A 16,711-nucleotide genomic window follows, 5' to 3' on the forward strand; every position below is an offset into this window, starting at 1 on the left:
TGACTATAATGTTATATTAAAGATATATTAAAAATGTTCATGTTGAAAAAGTTTGGGATGCACTAGGCTACCTGTTTTAGCCGCATATATGCCCATTGAAAATGAATGCATTTTAGTACAATGCAAATACATTAAAGAGCTAGAGATATGATGACTAGTTGCCAATAAATATTGTTATGGTGCAAAAAGTCAAACTTCAGAGGCATGTCATCAGTAACCTTAAATGAAATGTAAATGTACATCCAAGCTTAGCTGCAGGAATCTGCGAGGGCAATGGACAAGAACATTGGTGCAGGCTTAGTAACAATTACCCTTGTATGGTTGTCTATTTACAATAAACATTATAGTGCTGTCAAAATTAATGAATGTCAAAATGAATCCAAGTGATTAATCAAAAACTAAAAATGAAAATATGTTCGGGGGGTAACGAGTTACAAAGTTGGTAAAGCCTACGTAGTTATCACAACATTGTCAATCGCATCATCAATCGCAAACGATAATTTATTAAAACGTCTCGCTACCGAACTACCTACAGTAGCTTAATTTGTGAAGGAGGAAGAGAAAGCACCCATTTGGTAAATGAGCCAGTGAGAAATAATAACTTTTAAGTAGGGTTCAGTGCCTTTTCGATACTTTTAAAACGGTACCGGCGCCTAAACCGATACTTTAAAAAAAAAGAACCTCAAAAAAAACTATGGATACCTTTAAAGAACATTACAAATATTTAAAATAAATCCATAGCTTTCACCTTGGATGCTCTCATTTCCCAAGTTGTGCTTTCCTTAATCTAAGGCTAAGGCTTCGCTGGAGGAAACGGCTGTGGTGTGATGTGCAACAACTTTACAGTAGATGAGAAACCAACTGCTCCCTCGTGACCTTTTGTAAACTGTATTTATGACAAAGAACTGCACAGATACGGATATTCTAACAATCTATCGATAAACACATACCTTGTGCTCCGCTGCGGTCTGTGGATTGAGGGGTGCACTGAAAGACGGGGAGGAGACCGGTCTGATGCCGGTTTCATATGAAATTTAAGGGGACTGACTCTGAGACGACCGGATACCAGTTCCATACCCAACCCTACTTTTAAGAAATATATTTTTTGATAAACGAACCCAAAACTGGCTATGTCCTTGCTGGAGTGTGATGTGATTTGTGTCATGTGCAGGTGCGATGGATCGCGTACAAACCAATAGGATGTCGGAATGGTATATGTTTATACTTCTCATCCAACCACAATCAAATTCACTCCATCCGGATGGCGCGATTTATCTGGATAGGTTATTATTTATTTATTTATTTATTTTTTGAATGATGACAAGTCGGAATGAAATAGCAGTAACGAAGCTATTTTTAAAATGTAAGGAGTAGAAAGTACAGATACTTGCGTGAAAATGTAAGGTGTAGAAGTAAAAAGTCGCTGAAAAATATATACAAATAATAGTTTTAGTAATTTATCACAGTCATGATTAACATTTTGCATATCAGGATTTAAAGGTGCCATCTGTCATATCTGGCAAAAAAATCAAGTCATACTCCACATTCCATACCAAATGGGGGCAGTATGCCTCAATAAAGTGAATTGGTCTACTCTAGAGTAACAAACGAGAAACGGCATAGTCTCTACCTTCACAACAACCCTAGAGCATAGCCTATGAAGCCTATAAGACAGCGGTTCTCAATTGCAGTCCTCGCGCCCTCGCTGCACATTTTGAACATTTCTTTTAGCGCTTCAGACATTTGTTCTATTCGAAAATAAGTGCCCTGCGAAGTGGACATCACAGGATATTCAGCCATGATTCCAGTTCGAAGTGAACGTAGCTATATGTTCAAATCAAAGTGCATTGAAGTGTGCAAGACGTGAATTTAAATTGTATTGATTTACAGAGGTATATGATGTCACAGTTGTCCATGTTTAAAGACGCTGCACAGCACAAATCAGTGAATGAATGTTTCGATGTGAGGTAAACTTCAACAGATTTCCCCTGCTCAGGGAGTAGGGAGCAATGAACAATTGGAACACAGTTCATGCACGGAGTTAATTTCTAACGAGCTGATTATCTGAATCAGGTGTGTTAACAAAGAGAAACGTGCAAAACATGCAGAGCAGTGGGGCGCGAGGACTGGAATTGAGAACCGCTGCTATAAGAGGACATTTTGCCTCCAGAGGAGGAATGTTGGGTGATGTCAAGTGATTTTGAAACATGACATCTTCAAGCTACTCCCCTTCACCTTTACCAGTGAATATGTTCATATTTGTTTTGTTCATATTACATTGAGTTGTGTATATACACATTATTTGAATTAAATTAATTTGACAGACAGCATTCTGTCAACATCATTGGTCAACATCAGACAGCTGATGTTGACCAAGCTAGCGCCAACCAACGTAACCAGAGCTGCCAACTCTCAAGCATTCACCGTGAGACACACGCAATTGACTCTTTTCACACGCTTTCACGCCACACATCAATTTTCTCACGTACAGAAAAACCACGAAGCAAAGAGGGCACGGAGACCAACATACTAGACAGAGCAGGTTACTTATGATATAAAAAAATGGGTAAGTTATAGCTAGCTAATTATCAAACGCAGCTACGGTTAGCCATCGCTAACATTAGCACGTTTATAGAACAGCCTTCGATACATTTCTATGTTAGAACTTCCCGAAAAAAAATACACAAACATATAAAACAAACTTCTAGCGAAATACTAACAGCATCTAACTTACCAATCCAAAAGAAATGTTACAAGTTCGGTGTCGAACCTCATTTCTTTCAGGTCCATCAGTTGTCTCCAGCGATTGAAAGCAGTGCCGATGTTTACTATGGTTCGGCTCCTTTTCTTATCGGATTTGATTTGTGATTCCGAGCGCGGTTGTTTCTCTGTAGCGGGTGGTGGTCTCTTGCCAAGGGCTTCGGTCATCCTTCCGTTCTCTTCCCTGAACTGAACTGAAATGAAGTAGTGGGCTGTACTTTCCACATGATTGACATCAGGTTAGATTACGCCCACAAGCCGTGCGAGTTATTCGTGTATTGCAGGTTGGCTGGTGGTTATGTTGCCCGCATACCGCCTCCCATGGCCGAAACTGGTATTACGACACCTGTCGGGCCGGGGCTAATTATGCTACTGCTAATTAAGGTTGATATCTCTGCAGCACTATAACTTGACATTTTTTTAATGACATCATCGCCCTTATTTCTTCTCATACTTTTGATGCGTGTAGGTCATTTTATGGATATTTTTACCTCAATTTTTGCACATGGCACCTTTAAAGGAATAGTTCACGCAAATTGTGTCATCATTTACTCTCATTTACCCTCATGCCGTTCTAAACCTGTACTGTGCGTTTCTTTCTTGTGCTGAGCATAAAAAAAGAAATTATGAAGAATTATGAAGAACTAAACAGTTGACAGACTTTTACAGCAAGGAAATATATACCATTGAAGTCAATGGGGGCCATCAACTGTTTGATTACCAGCTTTCTTCAAAATAACTTCTATGATGTTCAACATAAGAAAGAAATTTTTTATATTGACAAGTTCCAAAAAAGAGAAAAAGACTATAAAACAAAAGTGCTACAAAAATACTTCATATGACTAGTACACTATATTCCAAGCCTTCTAAGGATGTACAATAGCTTAGAGGAACATGAAGTTTTACTTATAACCTTTACAATTTTATGGTACAGTTTTTTGTTTTTTGAAGTCTGGCAGAATCATTTATTACTGTACCATACTGGATTTATGGAGTAAACTGGGCATTCTTCAAAACCTCTTTCTGTGAGAAAAAAAAAAAAAAACTACACGTTTGGAATGACACAAAACTGGGTCAATTATGAAGGATTTTATTTATTTATTGTTTTGCTTAACTATATTTCATTTCACTGTAACTTAAAATACTTTTTTTAAGTGACAGTGGCAAAAAGCTAATTTTGCAGCTTAGCGAGAATTGTGCAGGAAGTTTTACATTTGACTTATTTGTAATTCAAAATGAAAATAAAAGCTAACGCTCTTGATGTTTGTTTCAATCCACAGATGGGTAGCTGAGCACTTTGTGAAGTGCTGGTCAGATAGAAATTTTGCACTCCTCCCTCCAGAACTACAGAGAGATTGCCTTAATACTGTCACCAAAAACATGGTGTGTAATATTCTCAGACACATATTTGTTTTCTCTTGTGCTGGGGACTTCCCTTTGACTTTGTTTTTATTCTGATCTAATGATACTCAATTAAGATATTATTCAATATGTTTATATCCCATATTTCTAGCCATGTTTCTTTTCATTCCTTACTGTCTTTCTGCTCCTGTCTGCATCCTAGTACAATAAGACATTGATGAAATGAGCTGTGGCCTCTGTTTTGAGGATGGCTATTGACTAAAGAGTAATTAGAGGTCTTGATTGAGCGGCTTTGTGTGTGTGCGTTAAAGCCACAAACAGCTCATTCACTTAACTCATAGTCTGGCAGTCCCCTAAAATTCTCTCACGCAGACACACAGACCCAGAACTTCAGCAGCTGCAGTCAGCCAAGTGTAGTTGTATAATATGGGTTTTCCCCCTCCTGATTTCTAGCCTTGATTTGAACCACTGCTGAAGCATTTTGGATTACACTAGGAAATTAGAAGTCACTAACAGTGCAACCAGCATGAGAAGCAGGGAAGATGAATTCTCTGAATGAGACAGTGTGTCTATGAAGATGTTTTTCAGAGTATGTGTGTAACATTGTGATGTGTTTCAGACGCTGCAGAGTGTAGTATCTGTGCTGTGTAGCAGCGAGCAGCTGATTGGCAGCCTGCCGGAGGTGAAATGGGCCAAGCAGGTGCTGAGTCTGACTAGTGAACTGCAAGAACAGTGTCTGCAGATGATTGTCACACACCTGCCCCGGGTCACACACACCACTGCCTTCCACGATCTCCGAAGGGTACGGCCAATTAATGATGTTTAGGCATATGATCGAAAAGGATTTGTCAGCTATGACAGTCAGGCGTGTACTGTTTCAGAGAGAGGAGTTCACACGTGACCCCACTCTCCTGAGAAAGGTGTGCGTAGCCGTGCGGGAGGGCGTTACTGTGGAGAACTGCTGTGACCTATTCACTGCTGTGAACCGGCTGAGCGGTGACCCGAATGAGCTAGATGTTATCACAGAAGACCAAGTCAATCAGGAGGATGTGGAGGTAAGGCAGCATTTAATTACAACTCAGATCGTTAAGTAAATGAATCATTTATTTTTATTGAGCCAAACAAGATGGCTATTATATATCCACACAAAACAATGAACAGCTAATACGTTTGAAAGAAAAGCATAGTAGGTTTTCATAAATAATTATGTATTTATTATTGAAAAGAAAAAATTTAAGTCAGAAATAATTCATTTGACATAACTCTGTAGAAATAGTGTTTAAGAAATACAGTTTTAGTCCAAAAGTATTGGTTATTTTCTCCTTGCAATCATATATTCATTGGAAAGCATCACATGCAGGATCTAAAATTTCTGTATGCTCTAATGGCCAGAAGCTCACACAGCTCCCATAATGCTCTTCACTGGAAGTAAAGGACTTCTTCTGGTCTGTCATTTGTCAGAGATTAGACACAACTTGTGTGTAATACCAGCAGCCCCTCCAACCGTAACTATATTAAAAATACAGCACAGCCCCGGATGCCTTATTTTATAACATGTTGGTTTATACAGGTTTTTATTTACAAATATTTTTTATTAAGCAATCAAGATCAGATCTATCTGTTCTGTTTTGGTAAATATAAAGTAAATCTGAGGAATACATAATTAAATTTCATCTTGTATCAATTTTCATATTGAAAGGTGGTGCATTCTGTATTTACAATACTTGTACATACATGTTTTTACTTTTCTAATTGAAATTATATTTAAATAATGGTGGCACTATTGTGCACTGGGCATACCAGAATAGTGGAAAACTGTTGTAAAAGTCGGATTTGTGACAGCTACAGCTAAAAAGAAAAACCATTTCAGACTTTGTCAATACATTTTCATAAAAAATCGAAAACACGCACAAGTAAATACATGCATTTAAAAGGTGCATCATGATTTCATGTTGATTTTAAAATGTTAACTGCATCAGTGGTGTACAGTAGTTATTATAATACTTGATGGATAGATTTTCTGTGCTTCATCAAGTAGTGCATACCTACAGCAACGGTCTGCTGAGCACATTCTCTGTATTTAATGGCACATGTACAAAGCACTTCATTTGATCCTGGGATTTAAACTGGAGGATCATGTACGTGGCCAGGCCGGATTACAGTAAAGTGACACTACAAATAGAAAAGGTCATGGTAAACAACTCCACCTCTCGTACCTCTCGTCATTTTCTGATTTTCTATATTTCTCTCTGGCCATCTCTGTCGCTTCCTGTCTCTCTGTGAGTTCATTCACATCCCAGGGGAAATGGCAGAATGGATTAGTCTGAGAAAGACCAAGAGTCGTGGGTGTGGCCATGTCTAATCTGGTTCCATGTCCATTATAGAGGAAGGCAGGGAGGGGCGTGGGAGAAATAAACTGCGAATGGAAAGGCTGAGGCAGAATCTGAAAAAATACAGAGGTTCTTTTTTTTTTTTTATGAACATTCGGTGCAGAAGGCGGGAACACAAGCCTCTGCTACTGACATCATCCGTTTAGCTGGAGAGGATCCTGTTAAGGGTAGAGGGAGGCAACGGCGATCGGTTGCCAAGACAACCAGCCTTTGAAGCAGCTGCTGATTCGCTCCTGTTCTCCTGCTGTTGTATCCACCCTCTCTCCTTCTCGCTCTCTTTTTCTCTGTCTTGCTCACCCTCTCTCGCTCTTCCTGTCCCTCTGTTAGCCGTTCAGGCGTGAGCTGTGTTCACTGCGCACGAAGCTCTGGACCTTCCTGCTTCAGTCCTTCTTTGCAGTGCGGCACACACAAGGATGGGATGCACTACAACCCAGATATCGAGAACAAATACTCGCAGGTAAGGAGAGGAAGGAGAAAAGGTAAGAATGTAGCAATAGCAAAAGAAAGGGGAATGGAAATGAAATGTAAATAATGTGGGAAGAAGGTAAAGTATAAATAGAGGAGGATAAGAGAAAAGATCATAAGAAACGAACAGCTTTCAATAGGAGCTTGGTGTTCAAACTATGCAGCAGTTTGAATGCGCTTGTATACATGTGTGGAGGAGGAAGGGGCTATTTTTTAGATTTTTTTTATGGGTCCAGTGCAGTGATGACATTTGCTAGTGCATAAATTATGCATTGCTTTAGGTGTCAAGATTGTGCTTTATAAAGATTCCCTCACATATGTAAAGGCATGCAAATGCGGTGACTCATATGCAAAGCATTCATCGTGCAACAGCAATCACAAACACTCCAGCTGCATTCCTTCACAGGAGCTGTTTGATCCATGATTACATGGATTGATTTCGTGGATGACAGCAGTAAAATTAGAGCTCAGTTGCATTGCTGGGAACGAAGCCTAGGTCTTTGTTTTTCTTTTCTGATGATTTAAAGAATGCTCTGGATAAGCTGTGAGATGATCAAAGGCTAGATCTGCGCTGTCTCTATCTGAGATGAAGAAGTAAGGAATCAGTGGTTCTCTGCAGAGCTATGCTGACACTTTTACTGATCGGGGTTGTGACTGATTGCAAGTATTTGCATGTCTGATTGAGGAAATGTTTGGCAAATGTTGATTATGCAGGAGTGGATGTTCTAATTAAACTGAAGCTGTCTGTAATCTAACATTAGTCTTTATTTCCTTCCTCCCTCCCTCCACCAACCCTCTCAGCTGCTCTTGATAAAGGAGACTGTAGACGGCTTGGAAGAAAACCTGTGCTCACCAGCTCTCAAGTAATTTTTTTTATTCTGTTGCTTATTTTGGTAAAACTGAAAAATGATGGGATACATAAAGATATTTTGGCCCAGGTTGATTAATTAGCCAAAATTTGGTCATTTTTAAATTGTCTGCATTAGAAATAAACAAATTATTATTTTTTTATTATTATTATTATTATTATTATTATTTTATTGAGAAAATGTTATGGAAAATTAAAATACATTCTATCTGTTGTATCTATCTGCATTTTTTCAGCCAATCAGCTTTGTAGATATCTATATCAGCATCAGCTATTAATAAACTTAATATCAGTTCACCACTAGAAATAAAGTGATTTACTGGCAATAGGCTCTGATAGAACTGTAAGTTCTGATTTTAAAAGGTTTTCTTTTACTGAAAGACAAGCTGATTGAACTGAAATTAAATGGCTGTTTTATTGAGAGCTGTCTCATCACAACAACGTCAATTAAAGAAAGGGTATATATTTGTTAGCTTTTTTTTAGTCTTCTAAAAAGAGTTCTGTTTTTTTTAAAGATGACAGATTCAATATCACTATGAGTTTTGAGGCTGCTGTTGTCAGGGCTCAACAATAAGGATGGCCTGAAAAGAAACCCATAGAAAGTATAAATATGCATGTGTTTCGGTGCCAAAATATAGACAATGACTACTGGCTTGACAAGGGCAGATGAAAAAACACCTCATTATTGAGCTTTAAATAAACAATATGTATATATGACCAAAGTGATATGGATACAGAGACCGTGGGCTAAGGAAACAGCTGTCTTTTTTTTTTTTTTTTTTTTTTTTGAAGAATGTGCTTTTTAGCCTTTAATCCAAAGATCATGGTTTTGTGCTCTATGGTCTTATACATCTGAGATTACTATGTCAAATGGGTTGCTGATCTGATTAACATTGAGCAAAGCCATCATAGTCTTTCTATGTTCTCTCTCCGTCTCTCTCCCTTCTGCAGCAGAAACCTGCAAAATGCCTCTCGGGCACTTCATCTCCATGTGATAGCCCTACTCATCCTCCTGTTAAGGTATCACAAGGTCCACGTGCTTCCCTTGCAAGATCTGTAGCTGCAGCATCAGGCACCATGAAGTCTGATGCTCTGGGGCCAACAGCTCACACGGCTACTTCTGGCAAAACAAAAGCTAGTAACAACAAGAAGTCTAAGCCAACTCAAATGCCAGCTAAAACCAAGACTACTGTTAAACCAGTGTTGAATGGCACTGGTGGTGGTGCTCAACAGGAGAATTCCACCGCTTCAGGTGCCCGTGGTTCACCCACAGGGAAGTCAGTGATGGACAGGAAGCCAAACCCAGGAGCAAGGCCAAAGTCTTCCCCTGCTGGGTCTGATCTCTCGGCTAGCCAGACTAAAGGAGGAAAAGTGCAGAAGAACACAATGTCAGGGAAAGATCTGCCTCAGGAATCAGCAAGCAATGCTCAGAATACTCCATCTAACTCTGGCAGCACCTCACCTGACTACAGCGCTGGGAGTCCTCGCAAGAATGGCCACAGTACACCAACAGGTGAATTTACCTGGATTCATAATTACCATTAGAGCATGCCCGGACTGGCCATAGGGAGCACCGGGAGAATTTGGTTGATCTGCTGATTTTTTTTTTTTGTTTGTTTATTATTATTATTATTATTATTAATATTTTCAATTTTTTGCCTTCCCAATGTACCAAAGTGATGATTTCCAATTTTGTCATTTGATAATAAATCAATAATAAATTGATTAGTCTTGTCTGGCAGCGCTATACGAATCGGATCGTCTGTTACGCATTTCCATTAAATGGTTTCGAACTGAGTAATCAATGCGCGGGCTCGAGGAAGGAGAAGAAGTGGCCAGAAGAACCAGTGAAATGTAGTAAAATAACTGACCTGTTCAGGGCTTCAAGTGCAGGTCAGTTTCATCAGTATACACATCTGTAGTTTTGTCTTTATTAACCTAGTTGAGTAGGCTATTAAACTGCTGTTAGGCTATCAGGAGCACCCCATTATTAGAATACTGTGGGCACAATTCTGGATTTAAGTTTAATTAATAAATTTAGCAGACAGATATTCATATGGATTTATTGTATAGGGAGGGAGCTGGAGCAGACAGAAACACCAAAATATGAGTCGCAGTCTAATAATGCAATAGTGTCTTCAATATTAGGATTTTTCAATAAAGATATTGTACAAATTGTGACATTTAGGCACTTTAGAAAATGTGTTTTAAAATATTGGTATGAAATGTTCTGTAGGTTTGTTAAATCTTGGGCATTTAAGTTATTTTAAGATAAATAACAGCATTCTGTGCTAACAAATGGCAATGAGATGGTTGTTTTGCAACAAGGTGGACAAATTTCTGTTCATAACAGCAGACATGCTGGTGAAGAAGTAACGGGTACAAGAAATAAAAGGAGAGGCAAAGATATTGGGGAAAATGAAGAAAAGGAAAAGGGAAGTGAAGGTACAGTTCAAGAGAAAACCTTTAATTATTTTCCACAGCCCCAGACTAAGGATTTAGACCTTTTATGTGATGGCCAAACAAATAATAGTGTTGTCTGTGGTTTCAGAATTTGTTGTGGGTATATAGGATGGCCTGGATGAGTGTGATATTTCCCGGCCTGAAATTGCATTCCAGTCCAGCCATGCTTTAGACAAATTTAAACTCTACTACTTTTCAAGCTAATCCTTGTTTTACTCTGAAGAGTGGAGGTATCCAGCAAAACCAGAAGCAGTGAAACAGTTCGAGCAGAAATTCTGATCTAAAAACAGCTGCAAGTTCTTGGAAGTCAAGAAGATATCCTCAGTTTCCCATCTTAGATCCTGATATTAGAGATTACCCCCTCATGTTTACTCTTCTGTACCTGTAAGTAAAAGTTAATTAATAGTATGATCTGTGCTTCTAAGTTTCAATAAAACTAGAAACTTAGAACAGAAAAGGAAGGCAAGGGAGAGAAGGAGTGTACTGCAGTTGAGAAGGAGAGAAAATTCTGAATCATGAAATCCAGAGGTAAAAATATATATAGATACAGTATCTCTTCCCTTTTCCCTGCTCATTAGTTGGTGTTTGCCTGGTACTGACTTCTCTGTGACTCAGAGAGACTTTAGTCAGCAGAGTAGGTTTTAGCTCATCATTAAGCTGCTTAACACTACTAAAATTGTACAAGCCTTTTACCTTGCTCCCAGTTCTTAAGGAATGTAGGTTTAGATAGCACATAAGTTCTGCAGGACAAATACCGGTTAGGGTTACCTCAAAAAGGTACAGAAAATATCACAATTTTATACTTTTTGTGCAGACAATGTTGAGACCAGGATTGTGATGGATAATGCTCTGTTTAATTCAATTAATGGGCTATATGTAAAAAAAAATTTAATGATTGTCTTAAAATTGTTTTGAAATAACTACATTCTGTATAGTCAACATGCAAAGTCATTTATAAAATGTTGTGTGGATGTAAAAACTTAATAATCCTTTTATAATCTAGGCATCAGGTCAAAACTTCAAGCCAAGGCAACAACAAAATCTCCTCTGACCAAACCTGCTCAAAAACCAGACACTGACAAGACTAGCAGGTGAGTTATGTTAACAACGAGGCTGTGATCCTCACATTTGTACTACTATTTTTACTATCTCCACTTTCTTCCAGTTGATAGTCCTTTGACCCTTCATTGTGTTTACAGCCCCACTAATAAATCAACAAAGACCAAACCTACCCCAACCAGTCGTGCGGTACCTGGAGTTCCTGCATCCCGCTCAGATCCAAAGAGCAAAAGCACTGTGTCAGAGAACCTTGGTAAGAAATACTCAAGCTTCAGAATGGATCTAAAAGTAATTTGTTAACAATAATGAGTTCAAGTCTGTTTCCTTTTTTTAACAGCTTCATCCAGACCTGGTTCAGCCCTTAGCTCTAGAAAGCCTGCTTCCCCAAGAAAAGAGGAAGAGAAAGATATATCCAAACCTGCAACTACAAAGAAGACCACAAAGGCCATCCCTGAGTCAAGGTCAAGTGTCAAAGCTTCCACGTCTTCCTCCAGGCAGTCACCTTCTGCCCCAAACAAAACAGGACCTAAACAGAAGGCTCCAGAAACTCTTCCAACAAAATCATCTTTAAAATCCTCAGGGGCTGTCAAAACTACTGCTGGCTCTAAAAAGCCAGGCACTGTTGTGAAAGATTCGGTATCCAGCCCTAAACATTCAGACTCCAAAAAGGACACTCAGCAGTTGAATTCAGATTCTACCGAGGGTAAGACAAGAAGCAAGGAACTGGTCACAACTTCTCTGGAGAGTTCCAAAGTTCCTTCTTCCCTGGAGCAGCATTCACTAGTCAGCCCAGCTGAACAAGACAAGCAAGAAACAGTTCCAGAGAGTATATCAGCAGCTTCTGCTAAGGGTCAAGATATGGAAAAAAGCAGAGATCTAATGGGTAAATTAAGTAGCACAGAAGTGAAGACTCAGTCAGTTTCTTTAGACATGCATACATGTACTTCTGGTCAGAGTGATATAATCGTAAGTAGACTGGTCAGAGGCCATGCCATTACAACCCATGTCACGCGACCAGAACATGGCCTAAATTCCATGAACTCCTCAAAGGACTCAGACCTCCCACCTGATACACCTTGCAGTCTAGGGAGCATTGAGACACCCCTAGAGGATTCATGGAATGGGCTTCATCCCCAAGTTAGCCCAGAGTCAGAGACTGGCAGTGCCACTACTTCTTCTGATGACATAAAGCCACGGTCAGAGGATTATGATGCTGGTGGCTCGCAAGATGACGACTGCTGTTCCCATGAGCGTGGCGTTTCAAAGTGTGGGACAATGCGTTGCCCTGACTTCCTGGGTCGCAGCAGCAGTGACACCAGCACACCTGAGGAGCTCAAGATGTATGAGAGTGGGGCTGGACTACGTGTGGAGGTACGGCTCAGAGGACGGGAGGCAGAAACTACAAGTGAAGAAGAGGTAGGGCGTCAAAGGCCACGTTCTTGGATTAGAAAGGATGAGGTGCCAGTGGAGGAGGAACCTTGTGAAATGGATACTACTTTAAAAAACTTGAAGGGCGTGCAGGACCACCAGCTTTTCTCCTCTGAAGAAGAGGAGGAAGAGGAAGACGAGGAGGAGACTGAAGATGAAAGATCAGAAGTTGAGGTGTTACCCAGGGGAATGGCTCCCCCAATTCCCGAGCCACCTCCACAGTTTCAAGGTATTGTCAACCTTGCGTTTGAAGATCCTGCGGAACAAGAGAATGAGCAACCAGAATACCAGTCAGCTTCTAACTTCCGTCGCTCTGTTTTACTCTCGGTGGATGAGTGTGAGGAACTTGGATGTGAAGAAGGAGGTGCCCAGACTCCGACACACCAGTCAAGTGATTCCTTTACACATGATGTCTTCGACGGTGAACCTCACAATTCTCAGACAGACTACTGCTCCCAACAGTCCACAAGCACAGTGAGAGCCAACCACATCTCCAACCACCAGGAAAATAAACAGGAGCCCAAACCTGCAGTATTTCTGACAGAGTTCCAGGGATCTCCACTGGAGGATTGTCCATATAATCAGTCAGATGCCCCTGTGCAAGACAAAGACACCAGTGATGTTCCTGCTCAGGAGCGCCCTAGTCACCTGGACCTTCGGCTGGTGGAACAGTATGGCAATCTCCAGTCCAAACATATAGACAGCAGAAAAGCTGACTTGCGGCTAGACTTACCTGAGCCGCAGCTGACTGCGAGCTCACCCTCACACTCTCCAGCAGGTAATGTATAACATTAGAGCCCATCTCCCCTGAACGCAGCCTCAGAAACATCTACTCACAGTCTCCCATCCTGACTCATTCAACTTAAATATTCAGATAATTCTTTTGACCTCCAGTCATCTTCAGTGGGCTAAATCTTGATAGCTCATTGATTTAGATAGTAGCACGCTACTGCCTCCTTTCCCCACTTCCTTTAATTCTCTTATTTAGATGTCTATCCTTTGCAATCTAATATTTCAATAAGCTATACACACAAATAAATTGCCTTTTCTGAGGCGCTATGCCCTAAATAATTCAACTAACAAGTTTACAAGCTTAATATTTACAGTAAAATATCTATCTGTGTGTGGTGAAGTATGCTGAGTCAGACCATCTGTTATGTGACATGGCTGGGCAGTCACAGTTGTACCAGTGCACTTAAGTCCTCTGTCATTTTGTTTGTCATTATCCATACTAAATAGTGTGCTTCTTTCTCATAGGCCAAAGTCATTTATATGTTGACTTTTTCATAAGAGATCTTTATGCAAAAGACAAGCTCTATGTGACTTGGCCAGCAAATATATACATAGAAATATATATATATGCACAAATATGCAGTGAGCTAAGCTTCCTTTTAATACTGCACATAACGGACCACACCTTCTGCAGAGACCATGATGCTTTGAATGTGTTAGAACAACTTGGATGTTTTTTATACTCCGTATCAATGTTGAGTCTGTTGCTGTCTAATTTTTCAAGACTCTGTCTGTTAAGTCACCCAAACCAGGAAATCGTGCATGCCAATATTAGGTTTTGATTATTGATTTTGTTCATTTATGACATTCCGTGTTTGTATCCATTTCTGTGTGTTTTTTGATTTGTTTTATTTCTCATTCACAACATATCAAACCATCTGTAGTTCTGTAGTAGGTAACGTTTCCTCAACTCTAGAGTTTTATGTTGTAGAGTTCATTTAATTTAATGTTGTGTTTCTAGAAATACAGTCTCAAGGTCCTCCTCATGTCTCTCTTTTTTCACACTTGTATCATGATTCTAATCACTGTTAATGTTTTTTGGGGAGTTTTATCTTTATAATAAGAATATCTTACCAAGTAAAGCAATAAGCACTCTTTTGCCAGCATGTCCTTCATTTTTCACTGTATCTAATAAACTAAATAGCGTTAAGTGCTTGCTTGCATTTAAATGTGTATATTTAAGGACAATAAATGCTCAGTTTGATCAGAACTAGAGAATTCATATCTTTTGTATGTGAACAAAACTTAAGTTATGCTGTAGCCACTACAGGGGCTGGCAAAAACATGCCTTTCTTTTACTGTTACAGCACTTGTGAACAAAAGAGACACATTCAGTGTAGGCTTTCTTCTGTGCATCACCTTTATGGCAGCTGTCCATCCTTATCCTAAAGAAAGCTCAATGGAAAACATTGGATTTGCACATTTGCTTAATTGTAAAGCATGTGTCATTGTATCAGATCTTGATTAATGACAATGAAACGTGAAAACTGCCTAAGACAAAGTATTTTTTTCATCTAGTCTTTAAAAGGATTGATATTTCAAGCTTAACTGCATCACGGAGGACACAGTTGCACTAGGGGTGATTTTGTACATCATGTGGAGCTAGAAACAACCCTAAAAAATAAAATAAAAAAAGCCCACGTACGGATAAAACACTTGGTCATTGTGCAGTATTGTCAATTATTTTTAGGGGACTTTGATGGTTGTGACACATTGGATCAAACCTGCACACATGACCGGCGGCCATCTAAAGCCCTGTCCCCCATTTACGAGATGGACCTGGGAGAAGCCCTTGAACAAGGCATGGATGCTGACAGAAGTAATGGTCCCCAACAGGAGGAGTCACGTCAGGAGGGTAAAGGAGTAGAGACCGAGGACGTTACAGAGGAAGTGGATAGCGAAGACAGTAAGTTTGCAGAGAAAGACTGGAGTCTGCTTCGACAGCTACTGTCTGACCAAGAATCCAATCTGGGCATCATAAACTCAGTCCCAGAGGATTTAAACCTTGCACAGTATCTGATCAAGCAGACACTGTCCTTGTCTCGAGACTGTTTAAATGAGCAGGACTACTTATATCATGAAAAGGACACATTTAAGCGCTGGGCCGAGCTTATTTCTCCACTGGAGGACTCCACCACCAGCATCACTGTGACCAGCTTCTCTCCTGAAGACGCTGCATCTCCACAGGGCGAGTGGACCATCGTTGAGTTGGAGACACATCACTGATGGCCTCCTGGACTGGAAGACAGCCAATGTTTTGATAGGACTCTTTGGATTACTGCATCCTTTCTGTGCTTATTTAGTTTGGGGAGAAAGACTGATCAGCTGAAGCTTGACCGAAGTCACAGGCCATTTTGTTCTCATTGTACAGGTACTATATCAAGGACTGGAACAATGACCTCTGTGCAGTTGTTTTGCATGTGGGCAGTTTTCTAAGCTCTATTGTTTACTTGATGGGTGTTGCTTGAATCTTTGTAGAATACCAAAAATGCATTTTCTTGATCTTTTTGTCTCTGAATGATGACGCTTCTAACATGTTTTGAACTGAGTGTAGAGAGTAAGTTGTTCTGGTTTACATTCATTGTTGTATTTAAGACAATAAAAGCTGTGTTTAAATTTTGCTGTCTTTTATTTATATATTGAGATATATATATTAACTACAAAAGGTTATTGCAGGCACTAAGAATGGGAGAACAGTAAGGGAACAAAGAGTTCACTTACTAATGTAAAGTTCACTCATCTATTCCTCATCACTTTGAATGTGTAGAGTAAAGACATGAAATATTATAACTGTTGTGTAAGCATAAGCACAGTGTGTTTGTCTATACTTGTGATCAGTAATGATACGAATGCAGAAAACCAACCAATTTCACATTCTTTCACATACTTTTTCTTGCAACCGTTTTTTGCACATGTATAATTTAAGTTAAAAAAAACGTTATTGTGAATTATGCGGTCATTTTAGGCAGCAAATTTGTAAAACAGGATACAAATTTACACCGAGACGGTATTAATATATATTTCCACCCAAACTAAAATTATGGTAACAATTATGGTTAAAACTTACTATTTTAACATTTATGGACTGACCCCATTCACTTCCATTCTAGATGCCTCTGTAACT

At 39.6% G+C, this 16,711-nt stretch overlaps 1 protein-coding gene across 1 annotated transcript in view; it reads left to right on the forward strand.

Annotated features, from left to right (window-relative positions):
- btbd8 (BTB domain containing 8) overlaps positions 1–15,856 on the forward strand; it is a 34,576-nt gene extending 18,720 nt beyond the window's left edge. The window contains exons 10-19 of the mRNA XM_059571210.1: positions 4,041–4,143; positions 4,742–4,924; positions 5,004–5,177; positions 6,840–6,969; positions 7,779–7,840; positions 8,800–9,358; positions 11,312–11,399; positions 11,508–11,620; positions 11,705–13,573; positions 15,278–15,856. Of these exons, the coding sequence (XP_059427193.1) occupies positions 4,041–4,143; positions 4,742–4,924; positions 5,004–5,177; positions 6,840–6,969; positions 7,779–7,840; positions 8,800–9,358; positions 11,312–11,399; positions 11,508–11,620; positions 11,705–13,573; positions 15,278–15,813 (3,817 nt within the window). The 3' untranslated portion in view covers positions 15,814–15,856. The remainder of the gene's footprint in view (positions 1–4,040; positions 4,144–4,741; positions 4,925–5,003; positions 5,178–6,839; positions 6,970–7,778; positions 7,841–8,799; positions 9,359–11,311; positions 11,400–11,507; positions 11,621–11,704; positions 13,574–15,277) is intronic.
- Positions 15,857–16,711: the final 855 nt, after the last annotated feature.

Source organism: Carassius carassius, chromosome 17, assembly GCF_963082965.1.
Source record: "Carassius carassius chromosome 17, fCarCar2.1, whole genome shotgun sequence".
Lineage (NCBI taxonomy): Eukaryota > Metazoa > Chordata > Actinopteri > Cypriniformes > Cyprinidae > Carassius > Carassius carassius.